Source organism: Lactuca saligna, chromosome 4, assembly GCF_052625555.1.
Source record: "Lactuca saligna cultivar CGN05327 chromosome 4, ASM5262555v1, whole genome shotgun sequence".
Classification (NCBI taxonomy): Eukaryota; Viridiplantae; Streptophyta; class Magnoliopsida; order Asterales; family Asteraceae; genus Lactuca; species Lactuca saligna.
In genome coordinates, this window is record NC_136420.1 from 48,381,371 (window position 1) to 48,400,877 (window position 19,507).

The 19,507-nt window shown below is 32.8% G+C and overlaps 2 protein-coding genes across 4 annotated transcripts; both read right to left on the bottom strand.

Annotated features, from left to right (window-relative positions):
* Positions 1–5,010: 5,010 nt before the first annotated feature.
* On the bottom strand, positions 5,011–9,100 carry LOC145041782 (F-box/LRR-repeat protein At3g26922-like). 3 transcript variants are annotated; one of them, XM_078989957.1, is made up of 4 exons: positions 8,718–9,100; positions 8,475–8,545; positions 5,437–8,355; positions 5,011–5,222 (listed from the first exon to the last, which is right to left on the bottom strand). In XM_078989957.1, exons 3-4 carry the CDS (start codon positions 6,591–6,593, stop codon positions 5,213–5,215), a joined length of 1,167 nt encoding a protein of 388 aa, XP_078846083.1. In that variant the 5' UTR covers positions 6,594–8,355; positions 8,475–8,545; positions 8,718–9,100; the 3' UTR covers positions 5,011–5,212. The 3 variants fall into 3 exon arrangements, 2 of the variants coding, with proteins under 2 accessions (XP_078846083.1, XP_078846082.1); XR_013680428.1 differs by lacking the exon at positions 5,437–8,355; XM_078989956.1 differs by having other exon boundaries at positions 5,437–8,545.
* Positions 9,101–13,390: 4,290 nt separating this feature from the next.
* LOC145041783 (F-box/LRR-repeat protein At3g26922-like) lies at positions 13,391–16,103 on the bottom strand. The gene is made up of 2 exons (XM_078989959.1): positions 15,811–16,103; positions 13,391–15,610 (listed from the first exon to the last, which is right to left on the bottom strand). Exon 2 carries the CDS (start codon positions 14,793–14,795, stop codon positions 13,626–13,628), a length of 1,170 nt encoding a protein of 389 aa, XP_078846085.1. The 5' UTR covers positions 14,796–15,610; positions 15,811–16,103; the 3' UTR covers positions 13,391–13,625.
* Positions 16,104–19,507: the final 3,404 nt, after the last annotated feature.

The window sequence follows — 19,507 nt, forward strand, 5'->3', positions numbered from 1 at the left end:
AGTCCTGACACACTCGAGAGTGTGCCCGAGTCCCACAAAACAAGGCTCTGATACCAACTTGTAACAACCCATATTTTCACACAGATTTTACATTTTTAATTAAACCAAATCATTTTCACAAAATATGAAATATCAATGACAATTGTTTTCAAAATCCATAACATCAATATTTTATTTCAAGTATCAGAGTGTCCTTACAAAACAAATGTCGAAGAGTACATGTCGCGCCATCAAGCCTTGCCATTGCCCTTGGGCTCAGATGTACCTGAAACAAATCAACAAAATGTAAGCTAATGCTTATTGAGTTCCGCAGAGCATACCCCACACGATCCACATAATCACATAATTTATATTAGCTATAAAAGCTACATAAACTACCTAAGCCATGCATATCAACCTATAAGGATATCGTGGAAACCTTCCAAAGTCTTACTCAGGGTGCCACTGGAACCCTCACGTGGTCTAAACCCACTATCATGGGAACCCCCACATGGTCTTAACTACCTGCCATAGGAACCCCCACATGATCTTCCCTAACACATAAAATATCATATAACTAACCATTCAAACATACTATGATGCCATGGAAACCTTCCAAGGTCTTACATTGAATGCCATGGGAACCCCAACATGGTCTTAGTCTATTGCCATGGGAACCCCCTATGGTCTTCCATACTAGTATCATAAAGATAATTATCATATCACATATCACGCAGTCAACTAGCATTTCATATAACACATAATGGGTCGGCCTTGGTGACTTCGACCCATTGATATGGTGAGGAGACTCACCATTCAAAAAGGTTAAGCTGTTAAGATAAGATCTGATAAGTCCCAACACATAGCTCCCACTCAACTGCCTACAATCATCCTATGACTAGCTTGTCAAAATCCCGAAATACCAGAATTACCCTTATGTTCAAACTTGGTCAACCATGGTCAAATTCAAGGTCAACAGTCCATGTTGACCCGACTCGTCGAGTTCTTCTAGTATCCAGAAAACTGGGACAAACCCAAGTCAACTCGCCGAGTTACCTGTGTAACTCGTCGAGTTCCTTAATGTCCAGAAGACCAAAAACTCATGTAGACCGAAAAATCTAATCCCTCATTGAAATTACTCAAAATCTAAAAAACGTACCCGACTCATCGAGTTGGTTAAGCAACTCGTCGATTCCCTTAAGTCCTTTTTGTGTATAGCTCTTTCCAGTGGAATCTAAGGCTCTAAATTACAGATCCAACCCATTATGGTGTAGTTACCATGTAAAGTTGCAAACTTTACGTGCATGCAAGGCCTCGAATGGCTTAAACACTAAATCTAGGGTTCATACAATGTTTAGGACATGGAAAAGGGCCTAGACTAGGTAAACAAAGCAACTTGATGTCATTGAAGACCTAGAGGTGTCCAAATCTGGAACCATGTGCTCATGACAAGTCCAAATCCGAGTATGACACCCTTTTGCACCAAAAGTGACCATATTCTTCTATAAGATGAGATCTAAGTAAATAGAGATCAAGGTAGCAACTTTTTACCTCTAATGGATGCTAACACCAGGTAGATGTCGTACCTGAAGCCCTCTCCTCGCTTCAATCTCTTCAACCTTCAAGTTTCCTTCCAAAAGCACAAGATTCACTCTCCAAGGCTCACACACACTCAAGAAAGCACCAAAATGCGGCTAGGGTTTCTCTCTAGATAGATAGGATGATGAGGTTTGCCACAAATGATCCATAAGTTCCTTAAATATGGTACAATCCCTAAAAATTAGGGGTTTCCTTTACAGTGCATACTCGTCGAGTCAGGGCCTTCCGACTCGTCGAATAGATTCTAAGTCCTGCATCCTCATAAATGATCTCTACTCGACGAGTTGGAGCTCCCGAACTCGTTGGGTTCAAGTCTAAAACTCTAATTCACTAAAAAATTAAATGATACCTGGAACAGGTGTTACAAAGAGAAACCCAACTAACACTATTACCTAATACGACATCCACAAAACGATTTTGGTGGACCCCATACCCACACTACTCCAAGGATCGATTAACCCAACTCAAAACAACACCTACTCCAAGAATCAAAATCCACAAACTGAAATTGAACCTCCTATGTATCACCACTATATGGGCCCTTACTTCGAGGAGCTCCTAGTTGATGTTGTTTCTCATGTTTTCCATTTCGACTTGCATCCCCATAGCCAACAACTAATTTTTATTGGGGATGTCTAAGCCCGGTGTGTGGAATCCTCCGTAGGAAAAGCTACCTAACGATGGCATGATCGTTGGGGTCTTGGAAGTTATAAAGACACAAAGAAGAAAATAGATAGACAATTTTTGCTCTGTAAGGGTGACAAAGTAAGGATGTTAAACCTAAAATGGAATGTGATTATTTAAAAGGGACCACAAGCCAGATAAGAACCCTTACTCCCCAAGGGTTGTCCTATTCATGCCATATAATGACCCTACTCGAATTTAATTTATCCTACATAAAAGTCCACATCACTGAGATAGTTAATTCTTGTCACTTTAACCTAATGTAAAAAGGTAAAATGACTTTTTAAAATGGTCAAATGAGACTTCATTCCCTTTTTGTACAAAAAAAATAGATGGGTGACCTTTCAAAACAAAAGTGGAAAGTTCATTGGGCTATGAGTAACAATTATTGAACAGTTGGTTCAAGGTTGGTTCAATGACGGACACAGAGTATAAAAATGTGTGCATTGATTGTGTGGGAGAGTAAAAAATGGGAGAAGAATGTTGGTGATTTTAGTTTCATCATGCATTTTATGCAATTAGAACTAATATATGAGTTAAGAGGTTTATGATTTGTACTCTATAATAAATGTTCAGTGTGTGTGTGGAGTGCACACACACACATACACACACACACACACACACACATATATATATATATATATATATATATATATATATATATAATTGAATTATAAGCCGGTACGACAAAATTGCTCTATAAGTCGTGCGCCCTTGCAAGGTCTTAGGGGTGCAGAGCCCTTGAAAGTGGTAAAATTGACAAACCTCATCGATTTGGAAGCTATTGGTTATGTCATTAATTATGAGATCTTCTTAACTACTTCAGAAGATGAAAACGCTAATTGTTGAGTATAAATACGACGCTTCTCTTTGAGCGGTGACAAACCTTGTCATCTTTAATTCTTCTCTGACAAAATCAGAATTCTTCTAGCAATTTGACTTACGTTTTTGTGCCTAGATTTGTAAGTGTCCCTTTGGATTATCCTAGGCTGGATTTCTTCTAACATGGATATAACGTAGAAATATCAGTCCCGAAAGCAAACCTATGGGAATCTAGATTTCCACCATAAAACTCTTCTAATTCCTAACAATGAATGTGTGAGTGAGTGTTAATATAATGGGTGTGTAAGTTGTGTCACATCGGGGAAGAAAACATATCGACATAAATTGATTTAGCATTTGAGTTAATAGTATACAAAAGCAATAAGAATGGTGATGGTCTTACTAAAGACTTCAAACGTGTTTGAATAAAGGACTAGTTTTGTGGGATCACGTTTCTTTCCTTTGTATACAGGAAACAAGATCTATCAAAATGATGGATTGATTATCAGAGCCTTGTGAGGTAATAAAAATTGTGCACGCGTTGACGTTGATTCAGTTGGCATTTCTAGTGGTATTGTCTTTGTGTAGTGAGGATATGCATATGGAAAGGAATTACGTAGTAGTCACTGGAATTTGGAAATCCTGCAATCTTCCTTGTGTGTTCATCAACAATACGCAAGACATCAACCCTAAGCACAAGCTTTTGAACTCCATTTCATATACTATTTATGGAGATCCTGATCGTTCATGGCTTTTATGTGGAAACTTCAACAGAGAAACCCAGTCACATAAGAGTTCTATTTACTGCAATACAAGTGTTCTTAATTTTATGAATTTTATTAATGCTTTGGACATCTTGGATTTGAACAACAGGAGAAAGTATATTTTGATGAATTGAGATAGGACTAAGTTTAGTAAAGTAAATTGTTTCTTGATCTGGGACTACTTTGTTCAATTTGGCCAACTCATATGTTGTTTCCCTACCAAATATGTTGTCAGACCACACGTTCTACTCCTCTTACTCTCTAATAGCCCAAACTTCAACCATCTCATTTCCAATTCTCTAACTCATGGTTGAGAAACATTGATTTGGAAATTTTAGTGAAAATGAATAAATGAATAAAAGAACGGGGTTGAATGTCTTCTCCAATGTGGAGAAGCTTTCCAAGAAACTTCAAGCTCTCAAATAAGCTATTAAATCTTGTGCAAAGAATATGAAGAAAGGCAAAAGATTTACCTTGTCCAATTACGCTCAAACTTTTTCCATAACTTCCTTACTACTTCTCATATGTTAGACTAGGGTTGAAACAAGATGATTATAGTTGGAATTATGGTTTAGACTTGGTTTTATGTAATTAATCATTGATTCATTGTATACTTGTTGATCATACGTGACTATTAGGTGTTTACTCAACTCTAAAAAAAAAAAAAAAAAAAAAAAAAAAAAAAAAAAAATCTATTTTTAAATTGAATCTATTTTGACACCCTACGTGTCTACACATAGGGCGGGTTGAGACTTATAGTCACTTGTGACTTCGATGTCCAAAAAGGAGAAATGGGTACCTATATTAGAGGATTAGTGATTTCTTTCTAGATAAGTCTCACAAGCATAAACGACTTGCAACCCCTAGGTTAGTTCTTATGGTGGCTCTATAGAACCTAGATTGGATAGGAGAGAGTGTACAATTTTCACACAAGCCCAAAATGGAGAGAGTTATAAAACTTGCACGTCCCATAAAATGTTTCATGGTAATTTTGTCAAGGAGGCTTGAGGATTTTGCATCAATGATGGAGGTATATCGTACTCTATATACTCACTAAATTTTGTGCTTAATAAAAATTGTAAATCGGTGGTTCCTATTTGGAAACAGAATACGATAAGCACTTGTTGATGATTGAAAATTAAAATCTTTTAACAAATACCAGAAGATCCACACAACAACAAAGTATCCATAACATGATTAAAACAGTAACAACATTTGTACCCAAAAACACAAAGCATTGTTCTTTAACATAAGAAATCCAAAAAGGTAAACATGACTAGAGTTTATCACACACACACACACACACACACACACTGAAAAGAAACAAAGGGTAACCAGGAGAGACAGTCTCTGATATCATAAGATCAAGAAAACCTGAAAATTTAAATTTATAGGTGTAAGGGGTAAAATTCAGATAAGTAAAGATAAATAAACAGAAATAACCATACTCCAAAGCATCATGAGTAATAATCTTAAACATAAATAAGAAGTTATTATTGTTCTAAAAACTTAAACAAGCTCAAGATCCAAACATAGCTTAAAACATAATTAAACATGAATAAGTAATAAGAATTTAAACTGATCTTACCTGATGATGATTTTTTCAATGGATTTCATGTCAAGGATGCTCGATAATTCTGGATAATATTCAACAAAAAACAAACGATCTGGAACACAGCTACGGAAATAACTGATGATATCAGCAAGGTCAACAGATGATGGAGGCATTTCATTCAATGTCAAAGTTTGTAATCTCACAAAAGGGGAAACTTTACTTTCAAGTAATTCAGGGAAACTTGAAAGAAACTTCAATGTAGCAGTGTTCAAAGTAAGGAACTTTGTGTTACACATTTGATGAAATATATTGATCATGAATTCAACATTCTTTTGTTGTTCTCCTATTGATCTGTTGTCATAAATGGTTCGAAAGACTACATTTTCTAATGAATTGAAATCACTGGTTAACAACAAACACAGATGATCCATGCGATCATATGTGAAAGAGGAAAGTTTTGGTGCTGAGATCACAAACTGACATGAATGATGAAAAACGTTTAATCTCAGATTCTCTAATTTACTTGATGTGATATAGAAAGTATTAACTCTCCATAATTGACAATTAACCAAGACAAGATTCTTCAGATTTGAAAAGGTGGAAAACAAATCCAAGGATTTGTTATCAGTAGGATACAGCATGAATGAAACCCTTTCAAGATGCAAAGTAGTCAAAACAGGCAAATCCCATGTGAGATTTGGAGTTTTAAAGAGCTCAAAATCGATATTCAAACAAAGATCTTGAAGAAAATGAGATCTAAACAAAGATAAATCGAATCCACCACGTCTTGTTAGGATAAGACTCGGGTATTCAATGTTTATCTTTTGAGTAATGTGAGACATTGCATAAGATATCACCTCTTTGAGAAGACTTAGCCTGATTGAAGTTGACCGAAAGTCAATGGTGACAATTTCTGCATCATTCTTACGATTGGAGAGAAATCGGTGCATGAATTTGGGAAATTTCTTATTGGTGAAAGGAAGGGTTTCAAAGTTGAGATAGGGGTGGGATCTCCATTTATGTATCCACCTTCGTGAGAGAGCGCTACTTTGAACAATGGATCTTGTATCCATTAAGGAGTACATGTAATGAATAACATCATTTGGCAAACGAGTAATTCGATCATTATTGTCCATCGGCTCTTTATCAATATTGATATCATCAACTATCATTGGTTTTCTCTTCACCATTTTTGAGGTATGGAGCCCTAATTCTAGAGAATTGGTTTCGGTGTTTGATTTTGGGATTGGGGATGTGTATAGAGGAAATAGGGAATACCCTTTTCGTTTTCCTTTATAGCCCTATGATATGTAAGTTGAGCTGGCTCTCGAGTTATTACTCACCGCTAAGCATTGAATAGATCATTGAAAACAAGAGGATAGTTATCCTTTGTTTCAAATAAGATTCGAGGTATACGAGTTAACTCATTAATAGTTATATAGAACTCAAAATCCTTCATGAATGTTGCAATTATGACAAGCTATACACTACACTAAGGCGAATCGTGAAACTAAAGGAAATGTGCCATAGGCTTATACATATATAGAGATTGCAACTTCCATAAAATGTACACTGTGACGACTTTAATTTCGGTGTTGAAAAACTCTTTTAAGTTTAAAAACCCAATTTATTTAAATTGCATTTTAATTTAGCAGTCTGTTGACCTTAAAAAACAAACAGTCTTCTTGCGAAATGCAAACGTTTGATCCACCTCTTCTTCTGTAGATGTTGTCCGCTTAGTCCAGTCTGAAGACCTTAAAAAACAAACATTCTTCTTCTTGCAAACTGCAGATGTTTGGTCCACCCCTTCTTTTACAGATGTGGTCCGTAGACTCCAATCTGCAGACCTTAAAAAACAAGCAGTCTTCTTCTTGCATATTACAAACGTTTGGTCCACCTCTTCTTCTGCAGATGTGGTCCGCAGATTCCAGTCTACAGACCTTAAAAACAAATAGTAGTCTTCTTGCAAACTGCAAACCTGAAGACCTTAAAAAAAACAGTATTCTTCTTGCAGACTACATACATTTGGTCCACCTCTTATTCTATAGATGTGATCCGTAGACTGCAGACCTTAAAAAACAAATCTTCTTGCAGTCTTCTTCTTGCAGATTGCAAATGTTTGTTCCGCCTGTTCTTCTGCAGATGTGGTCTATAATAGATATGGTCTACAGACTGTAGACATTTACATCTTAAAAAATAAACAGCACCTAAGTTTTCAACAAGAATTCGATAGAATCTTTTGGATAAGCTACGTCATAACAAAATTTGAAAACAAGATGTGGATCTCAATACAACATTTTCTATGAACTCCCATGTGTACATATTTTTGTTCTCAACTACTTGTTTCACTTTGACTACACTATACTATATATAGCCAATTGCAAGAATGCAATCACAAAATCCGTTTAAAAAAAGAAGAGAAAAACCTTTTTGCTGTGTTATTAAAGCTATATAGAAATTTGTTGAAATAACAAATTCATTATCACCCAAAATAGACTACCCGCTTCGAATAATGGAACACATTATCTTTTGAATAACGTCCATGGACCATTGATATGAGTTTTCCACTAAAAAGTATGCAACAGTTTTTCAAAAACAACTCACTGTAAAAAGTCTTTAGTTTTTAAGGAGTATATGCTCTAATGCTCCTTGATCTTTGTAAATCTTCTAGACAAAAGTTTGGAATTACAAAAATCAATACATTCATCTTCAATAAAAAGATGCAGATTAAGGTTACTTGGGGAAAACTGCTACGAAAGTTTAGAATTGCGTAAATCCAGAGATTTATCTTCAATAAAAAGATGCAGATTGAAGCAATATAAGAAATATTGCTACTAAAACACAAAAATTTATACCCCACATCAAAACGATCTAAGATTGAATCTTTGAAATTGTATATGATTAATTCATAACTAAATCCAGGTGAAATCCGCAGTAGGATCATAGAACACACTGTTGCACAACACATATAGAACACGATGGCAACAATAAGTGCTTGTTCATCAGGGAAAACCAAGCAACAGAGCAATTTACAATCTAAGATTAAATTAACGAAATTAAAAGCAACATACCTCCATCCACAGCGATAACGAATCAAAATTTTAGCTACTGAAAGGCACAATGCCAATCAAATTTAAGAATCCTACAAGCACCCAATTAAAAATCTAGGTTAATTAAGAATCCTAGAATTAATTTCGAATCCAGATTTAACAAACTGGAGCTACGATATAGAAAAAAACTAACATCTTCTAAATGATTTGGAAACATTTACACATCTTCATTTTATTAGCAATCAAAATTGTAGATTGGCTCACCAGATAGTAACGTTCATCACTTCATCGTAGCTCCATCGGTTGAAAATGATATCAAAGAAAACTAATTTGCTGCAAATATGTTTCTACAGTAGCAAATTTCCCGTGATTTTTTTTTAAATAAGAAAATAATTAATAAAACTACTTCCATGTCTACATCCGATTCTTTCTACATCCAATCCAACTTTTTTACTAAAAAGTTCTAGTTTATTTCTTTTTTATATTAAGAACTAGAATTTAAAATTGCCCCTTTGCTTACGATGTTTTAGTCGCACTAAACAAAAGTATTATCACTAGTTGTGTTATTGTTTTGTGTGTATTGTTTGGAGGGACAAAACTTGCCAAAATAAAAAAGTGTAAGGATCAAACATGCAAATTTTCTAGTAGGTATCTACTATTTTGTAAATTTTTTTAAACATGTGTACTGTTTCTATAAAATAAATACACAATGTCATTATATATATATATATATATATATATATATATATATATATATATATATATATATATATATATATATATATATATATATATATAGGGAAATGATCAAATGAGAACACCTAAAAGGTTGAGAACGCGAGAACAAGTATATTCATTTCTGATTCCATGTATTCATTTGTGGAGAAATGATAAATTTTTACGTATAATCAACATGAATATGCTTTTTCTCTTCAATTGAAATTAAATGCGTAAAAATTTATCATTTCTCCACAAAATGAATATATGGAATCGCAAATGAATATACTTTGTTCTCGCGTTCTCAACCTTTTTTTTGTTCTCATTTGATCCTACTCTTATATATATATATATATATATATATATATATATATATATATATATATATATATATATATATATATATATATATATATATATATATTAATTTTGAAGTATCACGTGAACAGGACTTGGCTGTGATTGGACCCCTTCCGATTTTTTTTAATCATTCTCTAATTTATTGTAACACCTATTTGTGTTATGTGGTATTTGCTTGCTTCCCTTACCGGCCGTTCGCTTCATCTATTAATTCTTACGACCTTCCACATTCTTCCTCCATCTCTTTCTTCCTTCCACACATACCCTTCCATCTCTATCGGTGTAATGTTACAATCGGCGATGTGATCGGTAACGAAGTGAATGCCTGGAATCAATTTTTGTCACCGTTAATCACCACCTGCTCAATCGCCTATGCACAATCCCGCCGTTTATTGGAATCCGAATCAGGGTTTCTGTCGGAGTAGGTAATCAAATGTCTATGCTTTCATCTAATTCCTCCACTGCCTCATCTACTGCTCATTTGCTCAATTTTCAGACGGCCAATTTTTTTTTCCAGTTCCATCCACAAATAGACCTACCTTCGACCACCGGTCGCTCAAAACGACTCTCTTTCATACCCAACCGACAATCAACCATCCGGTGTTGACGTCCCACCAGCGGAGAAGAGGCAGACGATCGCCCCACCCCGACGCCTGATGTTTATTTCTTCTATACCTTAAACATATTTTTTGTTCAAGCCCTAAATAGATTCTTGAGTCCGACGACAACACCTGGCCTGTAAGTTCCCATAACTGAACTCCTTTTCGTTATATTCTTTCTCATTATCGATTGTGATAAAAACATTTCCCGATAGTTGGGTTTTCTGCTTTTGAATTTGGGTTTTTAGTTTAGGAATTGGTCTTCGATGAGAAAACTGTGTTGGCTACGATAATAGGGTTCTTAGGTTCTATCGTTGCTCCATACTGGATCAGTATTGTCAATGACTTTTTGGTGTGTTTTTGTCCCTCTTGCTATTGCTATGTTTCATATGGTGAAGGGTAGTTTGGTCAATTTAAAATTATTTCAAGGAAAGATGAACCACACACACACACACACACACACATATATATATATATATATATATATATATATATATATATGTTCTATGGAAAACAAAAAACCCTAAAAATCATAAAAATGCATAAAAAAAATACTTAGAGATTACAAGACTTTTTTTTGAATTTTTTTTTTTATAAAAAATCGCAGCTTTTAATAAAAATTCGCTGAAAAAAAAAATAATAATAAATTTTTTTTTTCAATAAAAAAAAAGTTATTTTTTCAAATTTTTTTTTCTGCGATTTTCTTTAAAAAGCTGCGATTTTTTCTTAAAAAATGTCAAAAAAAAAGTTTTGTGATCTCTAGGTATTTTTTTATGCATTTTTATGATATTTAGGGTTTTTTTTGTTTTCCAAATAACCTTTCCCTATATATATATATATATATGGGAAAAGTGAATATACCCTTAAGGGTATATAAGCTTAGGTACCCAAACTCACTATACTACATCGTTTTGTATCATATATATACATTGTAATTGTCTAATGTTCTTATAATTCAACTTCTAACTTGGTTCACTTCGAAGATTTTTATAAATTTCACATTTATAGTCCTCTTACATAATTTTCATTTTCAACTATAATAATATAGCCTAGTAGTGTTCGACAAAAATATGTGATGTAAGAGGAAGATAGTAGTGAAATTTTGGAAATGTTGAAAGTAAATTCAATTAATGGTTGAAGTTTAACAACATTATAATGAATATATCAAACAAAATGACGTATTATGGTGGATTAGGGTACCTAAGCTTATATACCCTTAAGGGTATATTCACTTTTCCCTATATATATATATATATATATATATATATATATATATATATATATATATATATATATATATATATGTGTGTGTGTGTGTGTGTGTGTGTGTGTGTGTGTATGTGTGTGTTTTAAGCTACAAGATGTCAGAAGAGGTTTGAAAACTCTGGTCCACATATGCGTCAAGAAGAGGACACGTAGACTTTTTTTTTGTCAGCCGTCTTAAAAAAAAAAAACAGTCTGTAAACCCTAATGGTTGCACTTGGTTTGTGCGGTACAGACAGAAGAGGCCAAGAAGATTTACAGACAAAAAACAACTACTTAAATCTACCAAAATATAAATAAAAACTATCATAAGAATTTTATAATTAATAGATTTAACAACTCATCTAAACCCATATTTTTATAACTACAACAAAACCAAAATAAATTTTTTATTAAATATAAATAAGTCACAAAAAAATATTTTTGAAAATTTTAAAATAGTTAATTAGTTTTAAAAGCCTCTAATATTTAAAATAAATTTTGGCTAAATATCCATACTAGTGAATACAAACTAGTGAATACAAAAGGGAAAATAACTTATTAAGGTAACTAACTATTTCAGTTGTCCATATATAGGTAATGTTCTTTTTTTGTACACATTAAGGTAACTAACTTGTTCTGTTTGTTCACATTTAGGTAATATGACCGGCTATCACCTGTTTTTGCTTATGTGGCATCCACCTGGCATATGACTTGAATACGTTGCACATACGTGGCATCCACCTGGCATATGACTTGTTTTGTTTCTTCTTCCTCATCTTATTCTTCAAAACAACAAGATGAATTTCAAGCTGATCATCCATGTGATTGCTGCTTACCATCTCGTGTGAAGATTTCAAGAACTTTTGACAACCATGGAAGAAAATTTAGAGTTTGTCAAAACTCGATGGTAAATCAATATTGTTGAATATGTTGCAGGAGTTCTTGAAATTTTCACACGAGATGGTAAACCGCAATCACATGGATGATCAGCTTGAAATTCATCTTGTCATTTTGAAGAATAAGATGAGGAAGAAGAAGCCATCGTCGATCGATCTAGGGTTTAGAATTAGTGGTGGAATCGTATGATACAGTTATAGTATAATCGAATGAAGACAATATATGCACTATGCCACGTAGGTGCAAAGTATTCAAATCATATGCCAGGTGGATGCCACATAAACAAAAACATGTGATAACCGGTCATATTACCTAAATGTGAACAAACAAAACAAGTTAGTTACCTTAATGTGTACAAAAAAAAAAGAATATTACCTATATATGGACAACTTAAATAGTTAGTTACCTTAATAAGTCATTTTCCCATACATGCACCATGCCATGTAGGTGCAACGTATTCAAGTCATATGCCAGGTGGATGCCACATAAGCAAAAACAGGTGATAGCCGGTCATATTACCTAAATGTGAACAAACAAAACAAGTTAGTTACCTTAATGTGTACAAAAAAAAAAAGAACATCACCTATATATAAACAACTGAAATAATTAGTTACCTTAATAAGTAATTTTCCCAATACAAAATCAAACAAGTTGAAATATTGAATAGTAAGGTATGTTAATATTATATTAGAAAAATTATAAATTAAAATTATTTTCAATTTTTAATCATAAATTTTAAGATATAAATTTTGATATTTATAAAAATTAGTCAAACCAATAATAAAATGGTGTTTGTCATAAAAAATTTAAAGAAATTTCTAAAAGGTTCAACGATGGGATTGGTATCATACACCATAAAATAGAAATAGTAAATTACTAACTTGTAGTAATAAATAACAGACCACGAATCTAACAAATTTATAATATTTTAGTTGAATTCTCTGTAACACCACATTAACCTTAATCGAAGCAAGGTTAATGTTAATATTTTATGTCAAACCCCATCTAGTTATTTGACTTCAAGTAGAGTATTTGAAGCCGCAAAAAAGACTTTGGGTATGTTCAACTTATAGTTTTTACGAAATATATCAAATTAATTAAAATCTTCATTCATAATTACGAACTTAAAGCTTTTATTTTAAACAAAAGCTTTCAATCCATAAGCTACTTCAAAACAAAACAAAACAAAACAAAAACAACTTTAGATGTTTGACTACCATATCACACTGTTTTCACCAACTTATTCAGACAAAACAAACCATCAAACCTCAAACTTTAAGGATCTCAAAACAAGATTCAACAAGAACTGAATAAAAACCTTAGATGACAATGATTTCTTGATTTTTTTAAACCCCTACAAACAGTCAATCCAACGAATCTTCCATGAAGCTGCTACACCAATTTCAACATTAACTTTAACACCTGGAGAACTTCTACGAAAATAATCAATAACATCAGAAAACACAATCGATGAAGGAGGCAATCGATGTTCAACCAAAGTCAAACTAGTCAAACTCATAAAAGGGCATCTTCTTCTTCTTTCAACTACTTCAGGGAACCCCGAAAGAAGCCTCACAACATCTGAATTTATAGCAAGAAACTTCGCCTTATGAAGCTGTTTGAAAGCCTTGATCATCAATTCAACAAGCTCTGGTTGCTTCTGAAGAGCTCTATAATATATTGTGTGAAAGTTTACTGTTTGTAACAAGTCAAGATCATTGGCTGATAATGAAAAGCGGGCCATACCATAGTAAGTGAAAGATGAGAGATTTGGTGTTGAGAGTATAAACTCAGAATTGTGATTTAGATCTATAAGACTCAGATTGTGTAATGAATTTGATGTGATGATGAAAGTATCAATGTTTGATAATCGACAACCGATTAAAACAAGAGTTTTTAGATTTGGAAAACGGGAAAACAAATCAATGGATTTACACTTATTATCAGTAGGAGAAAGAGGATTAAGTGTAAATGTAACACCTTCAAGATTCAAGCTACTCAAACAAGGTAAATCCCAAGTCAAAGATGGAGATTTCAAGAGCTCAAAATCGATACTCAAATGAAGATCTTGAAGGAATTGAGATCTAAACAAAGATATATCCAATCCACCATGTCTTGTTAGTTTATTACTCAAGAACTCAATGTCTACCTTTTGGGTTCTGTGTGACATTGCATAGATTATTGTTTCTTTGAGAATTGAAAGCTTGATGGAATTTGATTGGAAGTCAATTGTGGTGATTTCTGCTTTGTGATCACGATTTGAGAAAAATCGGTGGATGAAATTGGGGAATTTGATACCTGTTTTGTGATGAATTGGGCGTTCGATTTTGAAGTTGAGAAAGGGGTAGGATTTCCATGTTTCTCTCCATCTTCTTGATAAAAGACTAGTTTGAACTGCATATCGAGTGTCCATGAATGAATAGATATGATGAATAAGATCATCATGAAGACGACTTATTCGATCATCATCATTCAAGTCTTCTGTTGCCATATTCGAAAGTTTAATTGATTTCCTTCGCCCCATTTTTATTTGGGGCAAAAGTTGTGTGATTGATTCAAAGGAATTCGGTGTTCACAAGAGAAAGATCAAAAATGTAGAAATGGTGTTTTGAGGGTTTGAGTGTTTGAGTTTCCTTTGAATTGAGCCCTAATTATATATACAACAAGGCTGCTTATTGAGTATTGGTATTTTTGCTTTCTCTTTTAGCCTTATGTTCATTGATTTTGGACAAGTGTACTATTAACTCCTTAGTGATGCGTATGTATATCAAGTCCTTAGGTGCCACGTTGGCAGAAAGGTGTAAGATACCATGGTTTTTTGAAAAAGAAAAAATAAAGAAAGAAAAACTTCCCAATGTGATAACCAAACTTAAATAATCAAAACACTAAATGCAAGTTCTCATTGAGGCAATTTGTCGAACATAAGAAAGAATGTTAGATGGAGAATATATTTATTAAGCATATGATTATTCATATAAAAAGAATAAAACTTCCATAATATGTACAATGTGACATCAAAATGCAAAAAGAATCCCTGAGTTTCAATTTACAGAATGCAGCACAAAATTGGTATAACAGATTGCCTACACAGTTCCTACAGAACAACATATCATATGATCCAACAGATGTTAATGCACCATTTTTATTTTCATTTTAGAAGATTATATCTGCTAGTTATTTTAAAATTCATACAGGACTACTGACTCGATCTTGCAACATGCTTGCATAAAGTAGTGTCGTTGTTGTCCATTAGCTATTAATGTTTGACTCATATAGATCCACTTCTTGGCTCAAGAACAGTGATCTCAATTTGAAAATCGGGGTGTTTTACATGCCAATCTGTTTTGACATAGTTCTAGAGATTAAATCCAATATCCTTACACAAATGATGATACAACCACTGAATGTGTATATGTATTAATATGCTTATGAGGTTGCAGAAGTCAACTTATGATTACAAGTAAACTATCAGAACAATGAAATCAACAGCATGGTGTCGTAATTATAAATAATTAAGATCGAATCATAGTCTGACTTACTCTTTCCCTATCGTTACAGAGTTGATCATGATATTTCTGAATCAGAACAGCAGTGTGATACGATATGCTGGTTTTGATAAATCTGGCTCTGCGAATCAAAATCCACAAATAGAGATGAGGAACAGAGACGCTTCTGTAAGATGAGTATCTTCGTCGATCATGAAATGAAAATTTCTTCGATATTTGCCCTGATCTCCTTCGGAACACAGATGGGTAATATGCTATCAAGAAAGGTCACATTTTTTTGCCCTAATACGTTGTCATCAGGACACAGGAATATGGGTAACAATCTGCCATGGTGTTTGCCATTTTTTATTTAATTTTTTTTATATAAATATGTTAAGGTGGATACCAAACTATTCGATTTGTAGTTATTTAGTCTATAAACTATAAAGTTTGTTTAATTTATAAAAGTATCTTTAATTTGTTATTCTTTTTTATTAAAAGCTTTTTTTATTATTTTATTAGTCATAACCATCTAGAGCAAGGTTACACCATAGTTGTCAAAATCGCGATCCTGATCGTAGGATCGTATGATCCTATGATCCTAGGTATGAAAAACGATCCGGATCGTAAAAGGATCGTATTTGGGGTAGGATCGCAGGTAAGATCGTAAGATCGTAGATAGGATCGTAGGATCGAGATCCGATCCGATCCTACCTTCCTTTATTTTATTTTATTTTATTATTTTTTTTTTTTTTGCAAATGAAATTTTTTTTACCACTTTATGCCTTTTATCCTTTACCAATCTACCATTTATCATTTTTTATTGTGATTTATGACTAATATTTTGAAGTTTTTATAACTTTTGAATGAAAAACTAAATGTTTGAAATAGTTTTCATGATTAAATATTATAAATTAAAATTATATTCTATTTTGTGGGATCTTAGGATCTCGATCCCGATCTTGCAAACCCAAAATCGATCCTAGGTAGGATCCCGATCTTGACAACCTTGGGTTACACCTTAAATAAAGTTTATCTCTTCCCTAATAAAAAAAAAATCCTCTTTGAGAGATGTCACTTCAAATTATAATATTTCTGCAAAGTTAATTGATTATTTTGCTTTCATTTAATTTAAATTATGTATACATATTAATTTCCATCAATTTTAATCTTTAAATCTGTTAATTTTGAATCAAATCCTAAAAACAAGCAATCATATTTAATTTCAACTCCATAATAATAGTGCAATCATTTATCTTCATAAATTATTTCTGGCAATTTGCATATCATAAATCGGTAATTTCTTTGAGTCAATGTAATCAATGATAAATCAGTAACTAATCTCCTTTAAAACTGAAATTGATTACCCGTGGTTCCTACAGGTTGTAACCTAGTGTTTAAATAAGCATCAATTCAGTTATATAATTATAATGATATATATAGAGTGAATTTTTCTTTTTAAATATGTAATTTTAGAGATATGTATGTATATATATATATATATATATATATATATATATATATATATATATATATATCACTGTTGTAAAAATCCCGACTACGTCCCGATTAATCTCCGATTAATCCCTAGGCGCTACTCGACCGATTAGAGGGCGCCTAATGATTAATCCCTACATACACAATGAATGAAACATTATAAAACGATGAAATATTAACATTTTGAAGAAGTTTTATTTCAATAGAAACAATCTGAGCCATGATTAGTGTTGTATTAATCATATTAACATATTTTCTTATCATAATAGTGGTATTTACGAACTTTGATATAATATTAGTCATATTTAATATTTTAAAATTCAACAATTTAGCAATTAATGGTCCCCGATAAATCTCCACCTAGCCGATTAATCTCTTGACCCCAGTCCACTGACTAGCTAACGTCGAGCGTTTTTTACAACCTTGATATATATATATATATATATATATATATATATATATATATATATATATATATATATATATATATATATATATATAGTATTTTTATGAATTTTAGGGTTTATTTAGAGTTTATTTTTGTTATATATATATATATATATATATATATATATATATATATATATATATATATATATATATATATATACACACACACACACTTAGAGATCACAATATTTTTTTTGACTTTATATTCTTTAAAACCGCACCTTTTTAAATAAATTCGTTGAATTTTTTTTTGAAAAAAAAAACAAAAAATATAAAAAATAAAAAATCGATTTTTTTAATTTTATTTTTCAGCGAATTTATAAAACAAAAACTGTGATTTTTAAGAATATAAAGTAAAAAAAAAATTGTGATCTCTAAGTATTTTTTTTATGCATTTATATGATTTTTAGGGTTTTTTTTTATTTTCCATATAACCCTTCTGCGCGCACGCACACACACACACACAGATATATATATATATATATATATATATATATATATATATATATATATATATATATATATATATATATATATATATATATATATATACACACACTTCCTGACAAGTCACCACTAATTCATTGCTCCCACAAGTGTAACAATGGTCAATCCAAAAATTTTGCATGACATTCAAAATCCCATAACAACTTAGATGTACAACCATTTGATAAATCATCCAAGAGACCTACAACGAACTCCATTACTGGTAACTTAACTCACATGAAACCATTCTAAAAAACGAACAAGGATCCACTAAGAAGAAGGTTAACAAGGAACTACTGATAAACAAACGTGACTTTTTCAACAAGTCAATATCCTACCAAAGTCCGAACCAAACATATCAGCGACTACACAATTTTCAGGTCCAACTTACATAGGTCAAATGATGGTTCACAATACATTGTGACACCATCCAACCATTGGAATGAGAAGCTTATGATTCTGCATAGATCTTGCCATCATCTCACCACGGGTATGAATACTCACGACAAATATAACATCCCCCCTCTGAAACGTATCACAATATTGTCCGTTTTGGTCTCCCAACATAAAAACTTTCCAGGGGTCACCCATCACGGGATTGCTCTCGTCCAGACACACTTAACTGTAGAGTTCTTATGGGATTTACTGTCATTACGTCTTTAAAATGTGTTGTCAGGGAAGGTATCTACACCCTTATAAGGAATGTTTAGTTCTCATTCCCAACCGATGTGGAATCATGTTCAACCCACCTTCACCCCCTTTACATGGTTCAATGTTCCCGTTAAGCACATCGACTAGTGTCCCAACTCTGATACCATTTGTAACATCCCCCTGACACGTATCACAATATTGTTCGTATTAGACTCCCAACATGAAAACTTCCCACAAGGTCACCCATTGTAACATCTCCAAAAAAATCATAATAAATTTTATCTTTTCAAAAACAACTCAAAACCATAATTGTTTACAACAACATTGTTTCATAAGTGTATTTCAGTAATCCAAGCATCCCAAAGTCCAATATCATAAAAACCAGAAGAATGTGCATGATCACGCCTTCGCCTTGCTACGATCATTTAAAGTACCTGAAACAAATAACTGAAACTATAATCATGAAGCTTAGTGAATTATCCCAAATTATCAACATACAACATATACTGGGTCAATAGCTAAAAGACTGGATCACCCCTAAGCCTACAATATGAGTCTGGCTTGCCTATCAGGCCCACAACTCATATCTTGCTTGCTCCTGAGCCCACATCATAAGTCCGGGTTGCCCTCGGGGCCCACAGCTTATGTCTGGCTTGCTCCCGAGTTT